A 21,964-nucleotide genomic window follows, 5' to 3' on the forward strand; every position below is an offset into this window, starting at 1 on the left:
ATCTGGTGGTGATTGGTGAAATTAAAATATGAGATAAATATTTTCCTACCAACCAACTTTGATGAAGTTCTATCTCTTTTAAAAGCAATAAATGAAGATGGCTCCGACAGTTCCAATCAACTGAGCATGATTGTATTTGCAAGGGAATCATTCCCGATGCAATTATTATGTTTGATTTCAATGGACTGCGCATTAGCGTCGCAATTAGCAAACGTTAACCCAAAAAGGAGCGTTACTTTGTTTCAGGGGGGAAGCAGACAATGACAGCATCTGTCACATAGCCAACTATTTTATTGCAAATTGGAATATAAAAGGAAGCATTTAATATCAGGATTGAATAAGCAGCAATTAACATTTTTATTTGCAAAGCATGGACAGTAGTTTAAGACATAATTAGTAATGCTTGGGTATAAACGTTCCTTTGGCTAAAAACATGGTCAAATACATTTTACTGTCAAACAATCTCTAAGCATGTCCCTTGAAAAGTTACAATCATATATCAGGTTACACATTGTAAGTAGAAAAAAACGTTTTAAATATAGAAAATAGAACACACAACATGAGGAAAATACAAAACTTAGCCCATAAGAGACAATTGTTCCACAATGAGTTAGATTTTAAATGCTAAAATCAAATAATCCTGTGGAGATGTTGGAATTGAAAAGTGTCCTATGTAGTGCTAATATCTTGTATGATTTCCAACTAAATTCTTTTGAAAGCCTGCTGAACAAATGTTATTCATGAGATAAGACAAATTTGCATGAATGTAAGATAAATACAGGAAAACTGAATAACATTTGTATCAGAAAGTGCTAAGTCGTTTGACGTTAACGTTTTTGGACAACAAAAACTGCAATTTCAGGTCAGGTTTAATATTTACAAAGACACCAACTTGTGTCTTTTTGATATACTTTCAGCCACAATTTGGTCTAACAGTTTTAATTCTGTGAAGCTTCTTCAAAGATTCACTTCTTAAGATGATACGTGTGTGCAAACTATAAAGCCAATGTTTGGTTGTATCGAGACTCCTACAAGGCCCTGAGTTTCGCCAACAGAGCTTGCACATCAGACTGGCTGCCGGCGCTGGAGTGCACGGCACCGCTGGATGGCGTCTGAGAGGCCAGAGGCTCGCCTTCATCCCTTCTCTTGATCTCTATAGGTTTGGGATCTTCCCTCACCGCCGCTCTTCCGCTCTCTGACGCATAAGTGTGGCCCGGGGTGTTCTTGTACCTGTGTGCCGTGTCGGAACGCAGCGCAGATTTGAACGGTGCTGCTGCTGCTTGGCTGTCAGATTCCTTGGTGGGCGGAGCCTTCGCCGCCGCAGAAACGGCATGGACGTTTTGGCGAGATCGAGAACGGAGTAAAATTGCCTTCTTGTTTTCTGTAAGGGGAGGGGGTGAGTAAACAAAACAGTGAGCAAAAGTGTATGATGACAGGTTGTGGAATAGGGCTGGGCAATAATTCAAAATCAATAGAATATTCCAATAGCCATTAAAATTAAAGGTTAAATAAAAATTGTCATAGTTGTTTCAACTGCTTTTAATTTAATGTAAATATTTATTTTATTTAAATTATTTAATATTCATTTAATGTAAATCTTCTACTTTAAAATAAGTGAAATTCAGCTCTTTTCCTCGTACTTATTTGGAGGAGTAAAATTGCTCGACTGATACGACGGTGATACTTTTGAACCATATTGCCCAGCCCTATTGTAGAAATTTATGAGCAGCACGATTGTTAGACAATTGCAAGCAAAGGAACTTGATTATAAGCAAAGAAAACAACATTAAAGTTGTCAATGTGGCAAACAAATGATGAGGAGAAGCGAGGGGGGGGCACTTAAGTCACAAGAAGCAAAGTGAACATCCACATTGGCGCTGTTTGTTTGTTGGGATGCAAACACACAAAGATGGAGACACACATATTTATCTTTCAGTCATGTTTTCTTTCCTCATCAATGATGTCCATCCTACAACTCGCTGGGTTCACCATCATTATCTGTTCAACTTCGATGGGTCTCGTCACCCCCCTCCGCGGTCCTCGCCCTCCCCGGCCCTTCCCATCTGCTTTCATAGTGTTAAGAACAGTCAGTCAGTGAGCAAATCAGAGCCGCATCGTGAATTATTATCCCTGTGAGTGGAGCTTGGACTTCATCATCAGTATGTGCATGCTGGCGGGAGAGGGCCAATCCATATTCATGCGACCTTGAGCAGGAGACGGCGAAGGTACGGCAGGAGCGCCGACACCGCCGCATTTAAAGTTTCCCGAACGCGGGACGTCTGGCAAAGAGGAGTCAGACACAGCGGAGCAGAACAGAACAGGCCGCTCTGTCAGCCAATCGGTAATGAGCTTGGAGCGTGGCCAGTCAGTCATGACAGTGTGTTTTATGGGCACGCTGACGAATGACAAGCAAAGTCCCTGAACACAAACTCTGACAAATAAATAAGGATATAGGGAGAGTACAGAGGAGACCAGACAAGATGGAGCAGACTGCGAAAATTAAGCAAAGTACGCCTTCGATCACAGGTGCCACCCCCCGAGACACAATTGCAGAACATGACGCCGTTCGGAAAAAAAAGGACAATGTTATTTCATTCGACCGTGACTTACCGCTATCGAAAAGCCAAAACTCGTTTCATAATTCCATTCTTTCTCCTTCTGACATTTACCCTGGCGACTGCTTTCCCGCTCGAGGTGTGAGCAATGCCTCATAAACACGAATTTGTCGCCAAACACACTCAGCGCTAATGTGAAAATTGGCTATAGTGATATCGGTAAATTGCCTTTTAACTTCCAACATCCTGCTGCTGATAGAATGCCAATCATCTTAGAGAGTAGGTCGAATAGTGACAAAATATTGCCAGTTTTTTTCCAAAACTAAGGTATGATTCCAAACAAATTCAGATTCATAAATTACAGGCCTGATGAGATATTGATTCCTACGCAGTATATTGAGATCACGATTAGCTCTTATGTACCGTTTTTATTTTTTATCTGATGGTTGTTACGCCATCAAGCATTAAAGTAGCGAACATGATCAAAGTGCTCTCGGGTTCAGTTTCTCCTCACGCTTCCCTTTCAGTGACATGCTCGCTCACCCATCCTCTGAAGTCAAATAGCTTCTCAATGTTTGCCTTCATAGAGGCTGTAAAGCGAGGCGGAAAGATGTGAAGCGTGTGTCATCGCCCGCTTGCTAATTTCATCCGAAAGCTGACACTAAAAGTCAAGCGCGAGTTGCCGGCAGATAACCGTTCGGACCGAGACTCGCGAGTGTTTAACCGCGATGGGGCAAAAGTATTGACGTATCCGCTTTAATCAATAAATAATCAGGCGAGAGTTGGGGCTTCCCCTGAATTCCAATTCTTTAGTTTAGCAAGACATTTAGGAAGAGACGGATAAGGATATGTTGTCTGGCCGGGCTCCTGATGAGCTTCATGAACTCAAGTAATGATTGTACTGCTTAATCTGCCAATCAGGGGCTGGACCAGACAACTTTGTTCCTGATGCTTTGTAATTATCAGGATCGTTTGAGTCTTGCAACTGTGAGAAAGGTTTTGGGGAAAACACAAAGCGCGTTCTACAAATGCAGGCTTGGATCAGTCGGTTCGGAAGAAGACATTGAGTTGTATTCATAGCAATTGGCGAGTTATTTGAATTGCGATTTTTTTTAAAGCGATTAAATGTTCCAGATAATAGATTCACAAACTGTGACACTAAAAGATTACGATTCATAGTGTAATGGCAGCTTGGCAATTTCACACTTATACCAAAGGTCATTCCTTGGGAAGTCTAGTAGCTCTTGATAGCATTACGCCATTTATTGCGGATGTCAATTGCAAGTCGGATCTCGGAACGTTCCAGTCAACATCTTGCTGCTGTTTTCATTTGTCTACGCATGTCAACGATATCTAATAAAAATGATCTATGGTGGTAGCTAAAGTGTTTTTCTCAACTTTGCCGGGCCATGTTGGTTATAGAAGAAGGATTTTTTTTTTTTTTTAAAAAAGACAAATTATTGTTCAAAAAAGAAAGATAAACATGCTCATATGTTTGGTAAGATTGTGTTTTGTACAAAAGGCCCTGTCCATTTTTTTCCCTCTCTCTGCAAATAGCTGCGAGGAAGAATCCACATTTCCCCTCCTCATCAGATCATTTGCCACATCAAACAAGATGCAGATGAGCCTTTCCTCTCACCACTCTCACACTCGCCGTCTCTTCGCTCTTATGAAGTTTGCAGTATTTGATCATATGCAGAAGAAAGTAGTCAGACACTTATAAGAAGAGGCCGTTTCTCCCCGTGGAGTGATTGACACAACAAGTTAAAGCTAAAGGGATCAAACCTAGCATACGTACTTTAGATTCGCACCTCGGCTGCTGCGACACTGCGGCTTATTCATCTTGTCTTTCATTTGCCCACTACATGACATTAAATCGCTGAAAAAGGTTTTATTTTTCATTATTTATGTCTTAAATTAATTGTCTGATTAACTGGTTGACAGATTCTTTTCTCCTGCCAAATATTGGAACCAGGGCCAGTCCAAACAAAAACAACACAATTTTTCCGATTAATCGTTTTCCAGATTCTTTTCTCCTTGCCAAATATTGGAACCACGATCGGTACAAACAAAAATAACAACAAAAAAAATCGGTATCAGGTGGGCACAAGTTCAAAGCACGTCTGACATTTTCGGTCGGACGCATTCAAGAAAACATCACTAAGTAACATTACTGGAAGAAGACGGTGTCGCTCCCAAAACAAAGGGGGAAACCTCGAGAATATGAAAGGGCTGACTTGAAAGTCCGTCAAGTCTTGCGCCCTTCGGTGAACCCAAACCGCTGTGGGCTGCACTGAAGCATGACATTGAGTTTGCACGCTTTGGTGCATCCAACAATGCCTCAAAAGTCCACCCGATTCCCCACCACACTGGCTTCTTCTCAACAGAATTAATTTTACAAAAACAATACTGCACAAAATTTCAAATTATAGCAAAACTTGATACAATTAGAGTAACTGGACAGTTATTGGCGTATTTTACACCCTAACCAAACTTAACATCACAGCACAAAAATCGGCTTAACAAAGATCGGTTACATTTGGAGATTGTGTTATTTATTGCAAGTGTCCGCTATCTTCTATAAACTGTCGCCTTAAGAGACAAATTGCATTGCTTTGTATTTGAGGAGCTGTTTTCAATCTAGTTTAATAAAGAATAAATCAAAAGATGAATAAAACGCACACAAATCCTCGAATCACCTCACTTTGTGAAGGACGCGTTCATTTAGTAGTAACACAAAAAAACGAGGGGGGGTACATTGATAATCTGAGCTGTCAATTAGCGAGGCTAATTTGCAAAAATGTATTCACTCAAGGCAAAACTCGCTGTGTTTTGAAATGCAGCCGGCAATTAAAAGACATTAGAAAGAAGAGAAACACCTGGCAGATGGCTCTTAATCGACTCAGCCTCACTAGAATGACACGCGGGCTAATGGACTGAGAATGTATACTCATAGTAGGACGGCATCACTTGCAAAAGGCCTCTTCTACTTCCATCTCGCCCACAGACTCACATGTTCACCTTTTCTATTAAGCTCTGATAAAATATTGCCAGTGTAGTTCACAGCTGCCGGCTTGAATTAAACATATCTGGGCTTTGGGGCTCTGCTACCTGTTGTTATTTATGTGGTTACGGCTGGTAAATATCCCCATCAGTGAGCGTGTGAATACATATTCAACACAACAGCAGATTCACACTAACGGCAGACAGCCGTTTTCTCTGCCATTGTAAGCCGGAAAAAAGAAAAAAATACTGTTAATACGCATTTGCAATTATGTGATAATGAAACCCTTTTTCCCCTTTTAAACAAGTCTGTGGTGGCTGGTTAGTGCTTTCTTAAGAAGGATGGAGACATTATTTTTTTTCTTAAAAAAAGGCCCCAAAGTGTAAATAACAGTTATATTGTCTACTTAAATGGAAATGTGAGTAAATAAGTAAGCCTCCTATAGATATTTGAGTCGTGCTCCTTTTTTTGCCATTGTTTTCAGTGCCACTTGAGCGGTTGTGTTTAACACTCAGGCTGCTTGACAGATCTCAACATGCAAGGCCAGTACTGCCAAACAGACTTATGTATTCCAAACGGCCTGGAGTCATGCTCTATATTTCATTGAAGTTGAATATTTAAAAAGATCAACCCACTCAAAACCCTATAAAACCTATCGTTCTGGGGCCTCGCGTCCTAAAAATAAAATCGCATCTGCCATATCGCATTACAGACGGCCACATCGGCCCCATCTCTTCGGCAGTTTGCTCTCCGTTCCCCTCGCTTTCTGACAAAAGCCATCTGGTAACCAGCCTGTCTCCGTCAACACAGAGTTTGCCCTCTTTCTCTGTCAAACAACTTTGCACTTTTTCCTGCCTTCCTTCTCATTTGGTTCCCTTTTCCTTTGTTTACTTTAATAGTGGTACTGTAACACCCTGGCTACTCTCAAAACCTGTCTCTATCTATCTATCTATCTATCTATCTATCTATCTATCTATCTATCTATCTATCTATCTATCTATCTATCTATCTATCTATCTATCTGACTATCTGTCCACCTGTCTGTCTGCCAATGTATCTGTCGGTCTATCTAGCTATGTCTGTCTTTCTGTCTATCTGTCCCTCCGCCAATACACACACAATCACACGCACGCAATCACACGCACGCAATCACACGCACGCAATCACACGCACGCAATCACACACACGCAATCACACACACGCAATCACACACACGCAATCACACACACGCAATCACACACACACGCAATCACACACACGCTAACACACGCTAACACACGCTAACACACGCTAACACACGCACGCACGCACGCTAACACACGCTAACACACGCTAACACACGCACGCACGCACGCACGCACGCACGCACGCACGCACGCACGCACGCACGCACGCACGCACGCACGCACGCACGCACGCGCGCGCGCACGCACGCGCGCGCGCGCGCGCACACACACACACACACACACACACACACACACACACACACACACACACACACACACACACACACACACACACACACACACACACACACACACACACACACACACACACACACACACACACACACACACACACACACACACACACACACACACACACACACACACACACACACACACACACACACACACACACACACACACACACACACACACACACACACACACACACACACACAGACACACACACGCACACACGCACACCCACACACTTTGTGTGTGTGACCCAATTTCCACTTTAAATGGGTGTAATTGTATTTTGGTACTGTTAATTGATATTAGGATCATTTTCATCATGTGAGCCCAATGTTTTGAATTAGTACGTAGGATACAATTCTGAAAACTTTAATTGCACTGATAGTTGAAAAGGAAGAGATACTTGGCTGGAATACCCAATACAAATCAGAACAAAAGGGCCTCGCAATATTATACACTGCCTGCGACATCACAAAATGCTTAATTTATGCCCAATTGAGCTCATATATAATCTACGATGAATAAACATGACAAACACATGCGCAAGCCTGTGGGCATGAGCATGTATGCCCATTTAGCAGCCTTTGGAAAATGTGATCAAATCAAGGCATATCAGCATTAAAACAAAGAGGGAATGAAAAGCGAGGTCCAAGATTTTTGCATAACTGATGGGATGTCTCACTGATAAATCAAACAGATTACATTAACATAATATCGAAAGACGTTTGCATGAAGTTCTGACTGGTTAGGGGTTGACCCAATAACGGGGTGGTTGGTACAAAAGAGTTGAAGGGTCAGATATGGTTCGGTGCAGCACGTTAGAAGTCTTCATTGTGCATTTGCCGTGGATCAAAATCCATATAAAGTGAAAACTCGTAATATATGAAGACCAAATGACAACCGTGCTACAGAAACTGGCAGCGCTAATGTGATTTGCAACGGTTCTAAGCGAAATGGATAAGTGGTGGCCAAAGCGACAGGATTTTCACTGTAGCAGGGAAACATTCGTTTTTTCCATATACCATGCATGCAAATTTTCATTTAATACAAAAATCTGAAAAGTTTACCCAGGAAAACATTCAACAAAAACATCAATGATGGCTGCGTCCCAATGACACGGACAAAGATGCACCGATGGTTCTGAGTTTGCCACCTCTCCTGGGGCTTCTCCTTTCTCAGGCCCAGCAATTAAAAACACACGCATGATTGGTCCGTGCAATTTTTTTGGGAGGAACATAATAAAATATTTACACCAGAGACACATAATTGGACGTATCCATTCCGTGGACTGCAAATCCGTCATATTACTTCTACACTTGCAACTGATGGCCAGTTGCATTCAAAGAACCATTAATGGAGGCAGCAGACAAATGATGCGGGGGAAAAAAATTAGTTTGTACATATCATAGCTCAGGGGAACACATTAGCACGATCACCTTCAAGGGAATGGAGAGGGTTGTAGTTCAACACGGCAGAAAAATGACGGGAATTCAAGGAGGGTGGCGTTGGTGCGTTTAGAATGTACAGATGTTAATCAATAAAAAGATGAACAGTGACGTGTGACCTCCAAAGGAGAAGACACATATCCGACTTGGGCAAGTCAATTTTGCAAATAGTTGCCAGCGCATGAGTAGAGACTTTGTCGCTGGCGGTTAAAGTAAATTAGATGCTTATGTAGAAACAATGAAAGGCTATTTTGATAGTTTGGTTCACAAATTCAGAGTTCATTGATCAGCACAGAGCGCATGTCACATGACACTGCCATGGAAATACATCCGATTTTTAACCTAAAGCTGATTTTGCTGACAGTGCTTTCCTTCAGCTGTACAACGACTAACCTTAGCCTTATTGTTGATTGGAATTCATCCTTCAAAATCCACAGACAACAAACGGGAAAAATGGCTTTTTGTTTTCACTTGGGTAAACAAGACCCTTGGCATTTGCCGATGCTGACAAAGTCTCTCGAAAACGTAACGGTGACGTCACACCCACTTTTTTAAACTCATTGTATCAAGGAAATATGATCAAACTTGTCAAGTTTTGATTTGTTTCGCAGATAAGAGATGTGCATTATAGCAATTTCTGCAGAGAAGTCGAATTTCAAAAGGGGGGGCTGATAATTTTGGTCACAACTGAATTGCGCAAAGTTAAAAAGCAACACGCAGAGTTAATCCTTTGATGCTGGCAGAAATTAGGACGACTGATGTTTTCTTTTTGTTGTTGTATTTATCAAGGCTAACAAAGGCACGCACCACCAATTGCAGAATACACAGTGGGATACAAAAACACTGGTGGTTCGTCTAATAACGAATATACAAAAATATGTCGGACTTCTGAATATTTTGGGGCATTTGTTTTTTAGCTGTCATTCCAATTTCAATTGGGGCAATGTCTCGGAACCACTGGAGAGGAACGTTTGGCATGCACTCTTCATCTGCTGTTATTTTCAGTATGTTAAGCAGTAATCAATTTTACTTTTCCTAGAGCCGGGGGAAAAAAATCGTTCTATTGATGCATTGAACTGATAAGAGTAGTGCATTAATTGCTGGTGTGTGCTGTTCTATTAGTCATTTCAGTTGTCTGTGTTTGATTAAATGAGCGAAGGAAACAGGCGCAATGATGGCAAAAAAAGATAATAGCGGATGAAAGGGCGTGTTTGAGATGCAAGCATATCGGCTGCCAGTTTGGCTCTGGAGCACGGTGACCTTGTTTGCGCGATTAGAAGAACCACTGGGGCATGATTGGCTGCGTTGCATTGCTCTCCCGCTCTCCTCCTCCTCACTGTCATCTCAAATTTATCAATATGGCTCGCCTTCATTATCCTTCCCATTTCTGTATTTGTTTGGAGGCATCTGTTTATTATAATGATTTTTTTTTAACTGTGTGTTAATAAAAAAACATTTGTAGATATCCCGGTTAATTTGAATCCATGAAAATCTATACGAAGTCTGACACATTTGTTTGAAAAGCACAAATACATTGATCAAACTGTCAAGAGAATAAACAATGTATTATAACAAAACACTAAATCAAAATATATGCAAGCAAAATAAAGAATCTTAAAGATATTCAAAGCATTTCCCAGGCTCCGCCGATTGTATGTCTTTCCAAGCAATAGCTTGCTTTTATCTCGAGACTGTTTATCTTTCATATTAATAATACATTCAAATAATCTCGCGTCCTTCGAGACAAGGCTTTAAAAGAGCGAGCGTCTGTGTCCGACGGTGCCGAGGTCAAGCGGAGAGAAGTTGGAAAGGGGCCATCGCAGCAACGGAGAGAGAGAATGAATGTGAAGACACCTGAGTCCACTCTCGCTTGCTAAATCGCTACAGTAGCAAGGACGCTGAGGTCCCGGCCAGCGAGGATTTATAGCACAGAGGAAAAAAATGCTTAAATCCACGGGAGAATGTGTGCAGCATGCTTGCAGGGGCCAGAGAACACCTACGCTTCAGGCTTGATCAACCCAGAGTGCCTATCTGGCACGAGGTAAATGACACAATGGAGTGGACGAGAGACGGGCACAGCCAAAACTACGCAGAATATGTCCCGTAGTGATTAGCGGCCCAAAATACAAACATTAGCAAATCCTACGATTTACAGAAATCTTTATTTTGCTTCTTGTCTACTGCCAAAACTCACACACAATGTGTGTGTGGGGGGGGGAAGCCACAGAGCCACTGATAGCCATGTGTCCACATAGCGAGTTCTGATCCAAATGATTCATGAAGACTAGCTGCCAGACTATCGAGAACAAACTGGCCAACACGAGTGAGTGATTATCAGTCACAGGCAGCGTAAACATAAGCCCACGTTTTGGTCTTATGATTGCCTGGTCCTCGGGAATCAAGTGTCTACGCTTTTCTCAGGCTAAAAAAGGAAGAGATGACGCTCCATTGTAATCGGTATGGTTAATTATACGCAATACTTTCAATTAGATTTCCGAAGTGTGAGCAGTTTTACTTAATGTATAATATTTTTATATTTTATAATATATGAAAAATAAAATTCATTTAACATTGAAATGTTCCTTATTTTTTAAGACATAAACAGTAGAATAAAATATTTCCTATACAGTTAGAGTATGTTGAATAAATCTGAAAGGAAGAAATTCACTTTACATTGAATGTTTTATCTGCAATCACAACAATCTGAAGGTGAACTACTCTCATGGAATGTGTTGCATCTTTGGCATCTGTGAATAGAAAACCTGACAAATCAAGCTGCACTTTTTTTTATCTTACTGTCTATCCATAGTTTATTATTTGGGAGAAGTGCTATTGAAACACATTAGAGTGTAATTTCCAGTGAGTATAAATTAAGAATGATTTCAAACAGGGTAGCCAACAAGGTATGCTCCTGTTACATGCGAAGGCGGGCAAATGATGAAATATGCTGCAAAATATCTTGAATGCAGTCTTATTGGATTTTTATGATTAGTACATGACTGTGACTTATTTGAAACCATTCAAAGGCTTTCAGATAAAGGTGTATCCACAAAGGTCTTGTCGAGAAAGACTTAACAAATTGAGACGCAGATACTTGATGTTGCCAGTCGGGTATTTTCAGTGCGTTAGAGGTAAAAGATTTGAAGTTTGGGGGGAAATCTCTGCAGATAAATATGAAAGAATTTTCCTTTCGAGATAACTTGATGAAACAATACCAGGTCTTTGGAAGCCAAGTGACTTTATCCAGACATTGAAGCTGGAGAAGCATTGATTGATAAGTAACGCTGCTAACCTTAGGCTTCACTTGACACGGACAAAACACCAGGCGGATGCATCTGCTACTGACAATCAGAATCAATCACAGGTAATTTGATGAACAGAAAGCAAGACACAAAGTTGGAGGGAAAGGGAGGAAGGAACTGTCGTCAAAAATTAGCTATAGGTGGAGAGCGGAAATGCCGAGAACGGCAGGGAGACGAAGCAATTTGCAATGCTCATACTTTCCCTCAATTATCCGAGCAACTCAACAACATGTCCGCGGATAAAGAAACAAAGTTTGGGGGAAAAATACATTAATTAAATTATGTTTAAACCAAGACATACCTGCTTTCTAAAAAAAATGCAATGGCACATTTCCTTATGAAGCTTATTAAATTGTCATGAGGACGACGTCAACCTTGAAGGGTTAGCGCTCTTTGAAAATACAAAAACAAAACAACCGTCAAATGGAATTATTATCATATTTTTTCAGGTCAAGAGCAAGGGAAGGCATAGAAACATATTTTATAATGGGAGAAATCCCATTCTGCTCTGATTTGATTTATCTCCCATTAGATCTTCCCACTGTTGCATTTAAATGCTGCCACTTGCTCATATTTGTGTTCTTGTATGTGTGTCAAGCACCTTCACCCACTGCCTTCCCTGTGAGGTCGCGATTGTTCTAGTTTGTGTTGATGTTTATTTATTGCATGCGCATCTTCAAAGATAATCATTTAAGTTTATTAAAATGAGTGTCAACTCCTTCACCCTCATTCATCAAAGTAGGACTCTTTTAGTCATGGCAACCGGAACCAGGCAAAGACGTAATGACTTACATTTAATAAAAAAAACATGACAAGTAGGATAAAAAAAAAAAAAAAAAGTCATCAACCGAGCCTGAGTGAACTGTCAATGTGTGAAGTTGAATTTGCACATGAAAAGCGCAGCGGTTTAACGTTAAGTGTTTCATTACTTGATTCCACTTCACTGCCAGGAAACGAGATCACAGACTTTTTCTTTTACTTGATCTATTTTGGTGCTCGTCATTTCGCCTATGTAACACCCCAGACAGATAATTATCCATTCCAAATGAAAAAGGTCCCGTATTTTGTCATTTCCTACCTCAAGCTGTTTTCACATACGACACGGAAGAGTGACAAGCTGGAAGGCCAGTGATCACAACAATTAGCTATAAGATAGCATTTTGCTATCAAGAATGGTCCCGGAAACCGCTTCGCATTTCCCAATGTCTTTCGATGACTATTTCTCACAGGCCCTGATGAATGATGATTTGCATGTTTCATGAAACGCCAAGGAACCTTTTTTTTTTTTAGGTCCATCTGCTTCTGACGTACAGAGGCTTCCTATAATCACTCACCATACTGATAAATCACGTCAAGCGGGCTGTAGCCCAAACACCTTCCAATGTCGGAGCTACGGCGGATGATTTACAGGCAGCCGGCACCTTCCGTCTCCAAAGCCTTCCGAGATAAGTCAGCCTTGTTCATCAACACTCTCACATTCCAGACAGAGCCCATCCGCACTCAATTTTTTAACACGTAGTCTAGAGAGGGGGGAAATAAAGACTTATATGAAAAATGGTGATGCTATTGCCACCTCAAGTGTGGCTTCCGCTTTTCCTTTTCCAAACAATGAAGGTATGTTTCCCATTTCCACACAGAGAAAACAAACTACATGTTATGTAAAATACTGACATATTTTTTGTGATGGTCAAAAGCCAGTGAGGGAGTGGCTTTGTTGTGGTTGAACTTGACCACACACAATGTACACGTTATACCAGGAGCCTTATGTAATGCCTCTGTGTTCTGAAATATGTGCCCTACTACTTACAATTTTACTGGCCAAAAGGTGCCACATACCAATAAATAAAAAGACTTAAATAGTATTTCAATGCAATATTAGGGCATTACATCAGAGCCATAATTTATAATGTGACTTTTCATTCAAAAATCAATAATTCATTAGCATGCAGCTTTGAGGGATGCCATTATTCAAAGGCAAATTAAATAGCATTTTAAATTCTGCCTGCTGAGTAAGAAATGTGCAGTTTGGTCAAAGCTGAGAGGTAGCTTTTGGTTGACAATAAGAAATACAGATTAGTGTATTGTAATATGAAAAAACGTAATTTTAGATTAAAACGTAAATTAATCAGCATCTACTAAAAACAAGTGGTCCACTATTGAGCCTTTGAAGTTATAATAACTAGAGCTGAATTATTATGGAAAATAATCTAATAGTGTTTTCCCCCCTCGTAAAATTTGTGGTTACAATGTAATGTGACATTCTATTTTCAAGGTCATTTTCAATGTTTTTTTCCTCCCCTTTTGATTAATTCATCTTTATTACAATAAAATAAATATAAAATAATTACTAATCATCTGCCTTCGTATTACCGAAATTATTCTCTCCAAACCATTTTAAACTCTTATTACACAGTAACTTTAGACCAATTAAAAACATCCATAACCATATACTGTATACCTCCACAACTACGTCTCTCAACAACCTTAAGGTAATGGCTTTTCCAAAAACTAATGAAATGATCAGACAGTGCCTGGAGAGACATTTTCAGGCGGATACAGTTAAAAAGCTATGACTGCTTTATAGATTCAATACGTCTCGTACACCCGTGTGGCTAACCACCATCGATCCATCATTCTGCAGAGCCCAATCCAATTTGGAGAGCCAAGGAGCCCCAAAGCCCTAAAGCCTTATCCTAACTCAGGCCGGCTACCACAAAGCCCGCTTACCTTCATCCCTTCAAGTCGGTTGTGTCTGCGTACTTTTACGTGCGAATGTGTGCTCAAGAATAATGCGGACCGCTTCAAAACAAAACAAAAAGCCGCATGGTTACGCTGGTCCTCATTTGCCGAGTCATGTTAATTTTTAGATTAGAAGAGTTGAATAAATTCTGACTTCATTTGGTGTTCAATTGTAAATGGAAACAATGCCATTCATGTTAACTGGCACTAAGGACGACTCATGAAAATGTTCCGAATGAAGAACACGGTCGAGCAATAACTGATCTGTAGCAGAATTGTGCCATGACAACACAATGAATGGTCACATTTGAAAAGGCTTCCTCCAACATGAATTGCAGAATAGGAAAGCACAGATTTTTCTGCATTCGTTATTTCTGCTGTTGCAATCTCATCACGGATGAGATCAATTATTTAAACCATATATCTGCAAAAGTTGGTATTTAGACGGTGTGAACGTTAAGGCAGCCACTTCAGCGACTATACCTCACAATAAGCATTGCCACTATACCAGAATTAAGTCTGGCTCTCAAGTGTGGAGATAAAAGAGCTCGATTTTCTTGCGAGGTAGGCGGGCGGGGAATTATGAGTGATGGGCTGAGGCAGGAGTGTAGACTTCATACCAATAACAGGTAATTATATTTGGGGTGGGCCACTGTCAGGCCATGAGAGTATAGAATAAGACAGCAGGGATGCGGGCGGGATGGTAGGGAAATGTGGAGGAGTGTTATTTAGGCGGCAGATGGCAGAGTGGGGGAAATTAAGATGAATGGGCACTGAGAGGGCTGAGCTGGTGTTTGGGCAGGGCAGAGAAAAGTAATTAGCTGTTTGCTCAGGGTGTTTGGCATTGAACACAACACTGGGCCCCGCTATGCAAATACAGATGAGCCTTTAAGGTTTACGGGTCAACACAGGCAGGTCTGTAACTACCAACTGCTCACTTCCAAGTCCTTATTCCAATCAAAATGGATTCATTATTAAAGAGTAAGTTTGTGTATTGTATTTATTGTCGTCCCCACGTTAATAGCTACTGTTGGTCTGCCTTGTACAATCTTTGTGATTGAATCAAACACGTCAGTCCCAGGATCCATATTTGTTTCTTACTGCATATTAGAAATATGTTTGAGGCAAACCAACTGTTTTAATCTTTTTTCCACACACAATTTCTCTTTGTTTCAGATGTTACAGCCACCTCGATCTGTCTTTTTCCTCCCACACTGCATCTCTCCCAACCCTTCATCGCTTTCCAAGGCAGAACAACTGAGCGAGGCCCTTTATCATTGCCATCAATGATGTGGGCGGACTTGAGCTTGAATAATTTTATTCATGTGCGCCGTACCTTGGCCCGTGGGGATTTCGATTACAGGTAATAAAAGGTAAAAGGGCGAAAATGTAAGTGACTCAGTCGTGAATGTCGAGGACCTTTGAAAAAATGAAATCAGATGTGTTATGTTTGAAAGCCAACTCAATGGCCAACTTAATAGCCGACTTAATTTGATATATATTTATTCAAAAGTACTCGTAATCAATATTAAATTGTATTTAATATACGGATGCTTTGTCTCAATGAATACTTTTCGCCATTTTGCTTAACACAACATTCACCTCAAGTCGGCAATGTTTCACTATTTTTTCAACGTGAATTCAAATTCAGAAAACAAAAAGATGACTTTGATAAACCACGGCAAAAGAACAGCCCGCCCGCAGAGTTCAAAGAATCTTAACACAGCTTTCCCCAAACACTGTCTGTATCCACCCCAAAACACACCACTGCTCAAAAGTAGCCATCCATACAAAGTGCGCGGTGCACACGGGGTCACGAGAAGAAGGATCACTGAAAAGGTAAGAGCATAAAGAACGCAGTTCCCATTCCAAGCAGAGGAGAAAATGGTTAAAGATGATTTATGAGAGCAAGTAGATAGTATTGGCCATGCCTGAGATCTTAGCCGAGTACATTACTGGATTCTGCTTTACCGTGATCAACGGGCTTTAGAACCTGACGGTAGGATCTGGGACTGATGGTCTTCAGCTGGTTATCTGCAACGGAGGCGGTTTACACACAATGCAAACGCACGCTGTAAGGAGTTGTTCCACTTTTTGGAAATTTGCCCTGAGTTGGAGGTGTGGGGGACGCGTGGCGGGCTGTTCCTGGCCAGCGAGTTGGGACCACCCTGTTCAAGTCAATGTGAGTCCATAATCATGTGCAGGGAGCTTTACCTCTGGGTCTTGGTGCTCTTTTTCTGCGGTCTCGGAATGCAGCTCCCGATTGTAGAGCTTCGAGCAAGCTATCCATCACGCCTGTCTCATCATTCTCTGAAAACCCAAGAAGAAGAGGTTATTGAAGAAAATCAGATGAGGAAAGACCTTCTTATAGTTGTGAAGACTTTACATAATGATTGCAAATCGTTTCGACCTGACACGTACACAAGAGCCTCGCAACAAAAACACAAGCTGGTGTTTGCTCATGAAAAATAGTTTGGGAATACAAGTCAAGCCAATTTGTTGACAGAATATTGGAAGTGAATGAAACCAGGTAAGAATATACAAATCACTGACAGCATGTGTCTGATCAAACCTTAATCCTACATCAATACAGTCTGTGGTGTCTGACATGGAAACTACAAAGTGTAGACAGAGTATTGTTTCCCTCAAACAAACAATATGCTACAAACTGTCTGCTTTTTTGTGACACCTCCACCCCGAAGTTCAGCAGTATCTACGCTCACATCTTGTGCTTCATCATTACTCAGAGCACAGCAACAGCATGGATTTCTGAGCAGGCCCAACGCTCCTTGACGTCTAAAATTGTCTTGGCTGCTACGGCGATTCATCACGTGTAGCAAGAGTTCCACACATGCGTGTTCCTCATCAAAATGAAACAAATAACACGGAACGGATCTATCAACTGAAACCCGCAGTGTGTGTCGTCAAATGCAGCGGACTACGTATTTTCCTCCAGAGTGCGGGAATGTGAAATACATCGAGAGCCTCTTGAGGTGGAAAATAGAACACGATCCCGATTATTGGGGAGTAGAAAGAGTCAAATTGTAGACATCAATCAGGAGGAACATTACAGCATAATTGCAATGTTTAAATGCGAAAAACGTAAGCTAAAAGAAAACTCATGTCGTTTCAGGAAAAAAAAAAAATTGAGAATTGATAAATATGGCCAACAAGATTCTGCAATTGCACGAAAGCACACAAAAAAAGATCGTTCTCCATATTTTGCACACCTCTGCTTCTTTGTGCATTTGATTCCTTAATACAGTTTGTAGCTTGTAGCCATACAGTGAATGTTAAATAACGCTTTGTTGTGTAATATGTCTGAGCACAAACATCCCAGCTCCCGGCCTACCCTGGGAGTTAATGCTACAGATTTGTCATACACAAGCACAGTTACAGAAGGGAAAAAAAAAAAACAATCCAATCTGAATTTCAATCTCCGTCAGGCCCGATGCAAATGGCTTCACTCAGGCTGCTAGATGACACACTGCAGATGGTGAGAACATTCTGTGCATCAGTGTGTGGATATTTTGGTCTCTGGCAGCATGTATTCGAATATTATGATCATAGTATACATTAGTATGCTCATCTAGAACTAAAAAAAAGTTACCTCAACGTTTTTATTATCCTATGCTATTCATTGCAGTGTCCTTCAGTCTAATGTGGATAACAGACTTTCTGGGGCTTTTAGGGAATTGATGGATGATGAAATGATTACATACAAAATCTCCATTGAGGGCAAATCTCAAACAAAGAGAAAGCTCTTTAGTTAATAAATTTGGTCGGAGACAGACAGAAAGAGCGAGAGAGTTTGTGAAAGCAGGTGGGCCCCGGTTGGTGGCCAAATGCCAAATGAAATGAAATATTAATTTCGTTCTTGTATGTCTGTTGTATTGTCTGTTGGTGTGGCGATACCCTGCCCTGCCAAAAGCAGCAGTTTGTTGGCATGTACTGCTTGCTGCAAAGTTGACTTTCTCCATCCACTTTATTTGAACATCATCAACAGTAAACAGTGAACTCGCACACGCATGCACACACACGCCCGTACATATATAAACACGTCATAGTCCTAGATAATAAGATTCTCAAGACCCCTCACTAAATAGAATCATCCAAAGGCTCGCAGTGATGCATACATTTGTATTTTGGCCACCACTCGGCAGACTGAGAAGAACGTGAAGATGAATTTTTAAAGTTATATTTGCTGATGGCTATCGTGCTACTTTGGATGGTTCGAGCTGGATGGCTTTGCCATGTCGGTGGTGGAATGAGGTTTTGGGCTGACTAATGGAGAGTGGGATTTTAGGCCCCTTTAGGGTGCCTGAAGGTGTGCAAGTAACCTTTGAAAAGAGGCGACGTTTTTTCGAAATGGCCGTTTCTCGGCGTGATGTGACGAGAAAAGCTTTCTGCGGTAAAACAATTCTCGTGCAAGACCCAGGCACCATCTCGAGCTGCATGTAATAGCACCAAAGCTTTAGCAACAGATAGCGCTATGCTTTGACATTTCCTAGATACCTTCAAATAGAACGTTTCAAAATAAAATTTTTGTACACATAACTTACAAGGGTGATCTGACATCTTACCAGAATGTGACTTAACCGATTACCTCGTGCTCTATTATTAAACCCTGTAAAACAACTTCTGGTGTTAAACTTTGCCACCCGACAGCGAGGGAACGAGAAGCTTTGATATTATATTTAGCCAAAACGTGTGACAGTACTTTGGCACAAAACACACTTGTGGTTTTTATACGCGCACTCTGTCTGCAGGCAAGCTACAATGGCTGGCAAATGTTAGTGCTACACGCTAGCATGGGGCTGGGGCTGATGGGCTGGAGTTTCCTGCCAGTCTTCGGTTTTTGGCGTTGAAAATAGGTCTGGAGGCTGTGTTGTTAAACAAGTTTTTGGCACCCGCAATACTCCAAAGGGGGGGAGGGAAAAACAAACCCAAAAAACAACAACTGGAAGTTTGAAGCGTGTTCTAAATGTCTACTTTAATTCTAACTGAAGGGCACAGTCAGGGACACTTTTTTAAGTCGCAAGTATACAAATATTCCGGATACGTGCGGCGCACAAATATGTAAAACTGACCATGCTTGATCTCACCTTTGTGGCAAAAAATGCAACCTATAATTAGATCTTGGATTGTTGTGGCATACAAGCATGTAATGAGGAACAAAAACAACAGCATGAAATATCTTGTGAGGCAATGGTGAAATGAGTTTTTACCTGCATTAAGTTCAAGCAAGCCACTCTTCTTCTGCTGTCTCTCCTGCTTTTCACGCTCAGCCTTTTCCTTTGCCGCCTGTGCTCTCCTTTGTTTCTCCTCACACTCCTTACGCTTCGTGTTGTCTTTGAGTGCTTGCTGTAAAAAGAGAAACAAAAACGTGTAAGCGGCGCCAGAGTACAAATTTGCTTCAGTATTCAGCGCTGGGTGTGAGTTCATACGAGTTCATTTTATTTACTCTGCAAATGGAAGTTCGGGTTGCCGCGAGCTTGTCTATCTCTGCTCTCATCTACCTGGTCCTTCTAGTGTCAGCCATTATGAGGTGAGTTTACATAAAACTAATACCCGCTTTTATAAACGAGTTTAGTTAGAACATTTTTAATGCTTTTTCATTTAGTTTAGCTTGTGGCTTTGAAAAAGACTTTAGAGGAAGCCTAATAGCCTTTCCTCAAAGGAAATGCTAAAAACGTTGGTATTCTAATAAACCAGTTCATGTCAAAGAGAATGTAAAAACAAAAAGAAGAAGGCATAAATCACAGATTGAAAAACAGCCTCAGAATGTATAGTAACTATCTAATCACCTTGAATCTTAACCTAAACTAAATTCCCTGCTGTCCTGCAAAGCAATGCCAGTTGTAATAAAATATAACCCAGTCAGGGTTGATAAAAGATAATCATAATAGTACATGGCATCTGCGCAACAGATGGTTCTATCAATGTTGTTATGCAGATTCACAGTGGGGAGGGGGGAAAAAATGTCCCTTTGCTTGATGCCATTAGCAAAGAGAAAGCAATGGTTAGTCAATAACGAGTCGATACAACAAGTGGTCCAGCTTGGAGTGAATCACGCTTAGCTTCAGTGCAGCAGGAGAAGAGCAGCTCAAGAGCAATACGTCAGAGCCACTTTGTTCAAACAAAAACCTAGCGAGAGTACAATGACAAAAACATGCTGTCACCAAAACCAAATGTCAATAGAGTTGCAGTAAATGGGAGTGAAAAAAGGTTCTTTGTTGGGGGAGGAAAAAAAAAACATCTTAATGTGTATGTTAGATCATAAGTAATACAAAAACATACCGGTGTATAACTTAACGTAATTCTATCATTAAAAAAAAATGTCAGGGGTCGTGTTTTATTGCCCATACAAAATTCTAATAGAGTGATGATGCAAAATGAGAGAGGGAGAGCCAGAGCCAAACACAGAGAGGATATTGCCCTTAGCTCTCCTCATCACTCCAGGTCTGTTTTCCCCCGCCTCTTCTCCTGGATGTCTGCCATTAGACACGCTCAATTGGATTCCTGTCAGATGCGCGGCCTCGCCCTGGGTCTCCTTCCTACGGGTGACTGAGCATGCTGCATGTGTGTGTGTGCTGGTTTGTCTATGCCTTTGTATGCGCTTGTCATGTCGACGTTCCCCCCCCACCCGTCGAGGAAAAGCTGCTTAGCTTTTCCCCGCACACAAATGTGCGCACATATTTTGAGAACGCGGCACACACTTGCAGTTGAAGGCTCAGTTCATTACACGCAGTGGTCTCCAAACAACGTGTAGCTATTAGCATGGACCTTGGCACAGCGGTGTATATGCTGACACAGATTTGACCGAGAGGTTACTGCGCTGAGATTTACTGCATGAACACACCCTTTGACCTCCCGGTTGGATGTCGGTGGGAAGACACCTTTTGAACAAATTAGGAAGGGTGTTAGCCGCTTGCACCTTGTCCTATTAAAACGGAATCCTCGGGAGTACATTCAAAGTCCTTACAAGACTGCTTCTTCACTTATTATTCATTGGTATGTTTAGTAAGGACCCGGAGAGTAACACCAATGATATGGTGATGAAATGTAAGGCTTCGGAAATTGGACCAAGGAAAATATCATACATATCAATGTACAATATGTGTTCACATAACCGAAGGGACATACAAAGCTAACATTTGTGATACGGGTATTCAAATCTCACTCCTATGTATTTGACTTTGTCTGTATGGATGGCAAACCCTCGAATTGACTTTGTTCTTGACTTTTCTAACAATGCACTCTGTAACATGGAAGTGGAAAAATACAACTTAAATTGAAGGGTAGCTTCAGGTACCATGTAGCTGTAGCATAATAAAAATATTCATGTTGTTTTGTAAGTGGTGCAGTGTCACAAACAAAAGCTCACAAAAATAATATGGTTACAAACGACAACAATTTAGCAAGCTAGTATTTGTGC

At 41.1% G+C, this 21,964-nt stretch overlaps 1 protein-coding gene across 3 annotated transcripts in view; it reads right to left on the minus strand.

Annotated features, from left to right (window-relative positions):
- Positions 1 to 271: 271 nt before the first annotated feature.
- LOC119120378 (protein diaphanous homolog 3-like) overlaps positions 272 to 21,964 on the minus strand; it is a 45,553-nt gene continuing 23,860 nt past the window's right edge. For 2 of the 3 annotated variants that reach the window (XM_037247210.1, XM_037247208.1), the window contains 4 exons: positions 19,755 to 19,890; positions 16,741 to 16,836; positions 16,498 to 16,560; positions 272 to 1,381 (listed from right to left, as the gene is read on the minus strand). In XM_037247210.1, coding sequence (XP_037103105.1) covers positions 1,029 to 1,381; positions 16,498 to 16,560; positions 16,741 to 16,836; positions 19,755 to 19,890 — 648 coding nt within the window. In that variant the 3' untranslated portion in view covers positions 272 to 1,028. The remainder of the gene's footprint in view (positions 1,382 to 16,497; positions 16,561 to 16,740; positions 16,837 to 19,754; positions 19,891 to 21,964) is intronic. The other variant, XM_037247211.1, reaches the window with a different exon arrangement.

The sequence above is a fragment of the Syngnathus acus genome, chromosome 3 (assembly GCF_901709675.1).
Source record: "Syngnathus acus chromosome 3, fSynAcu1.2, whole genome shotgun sequence".
NCBI classification, from domain to species: domain Eukaryota; kingdom Metazoa; phylum Chordata; class Actinopteri; order Syngnathiformes; family Syngnathidae; genus Syngnathus; species Syngnathus acus.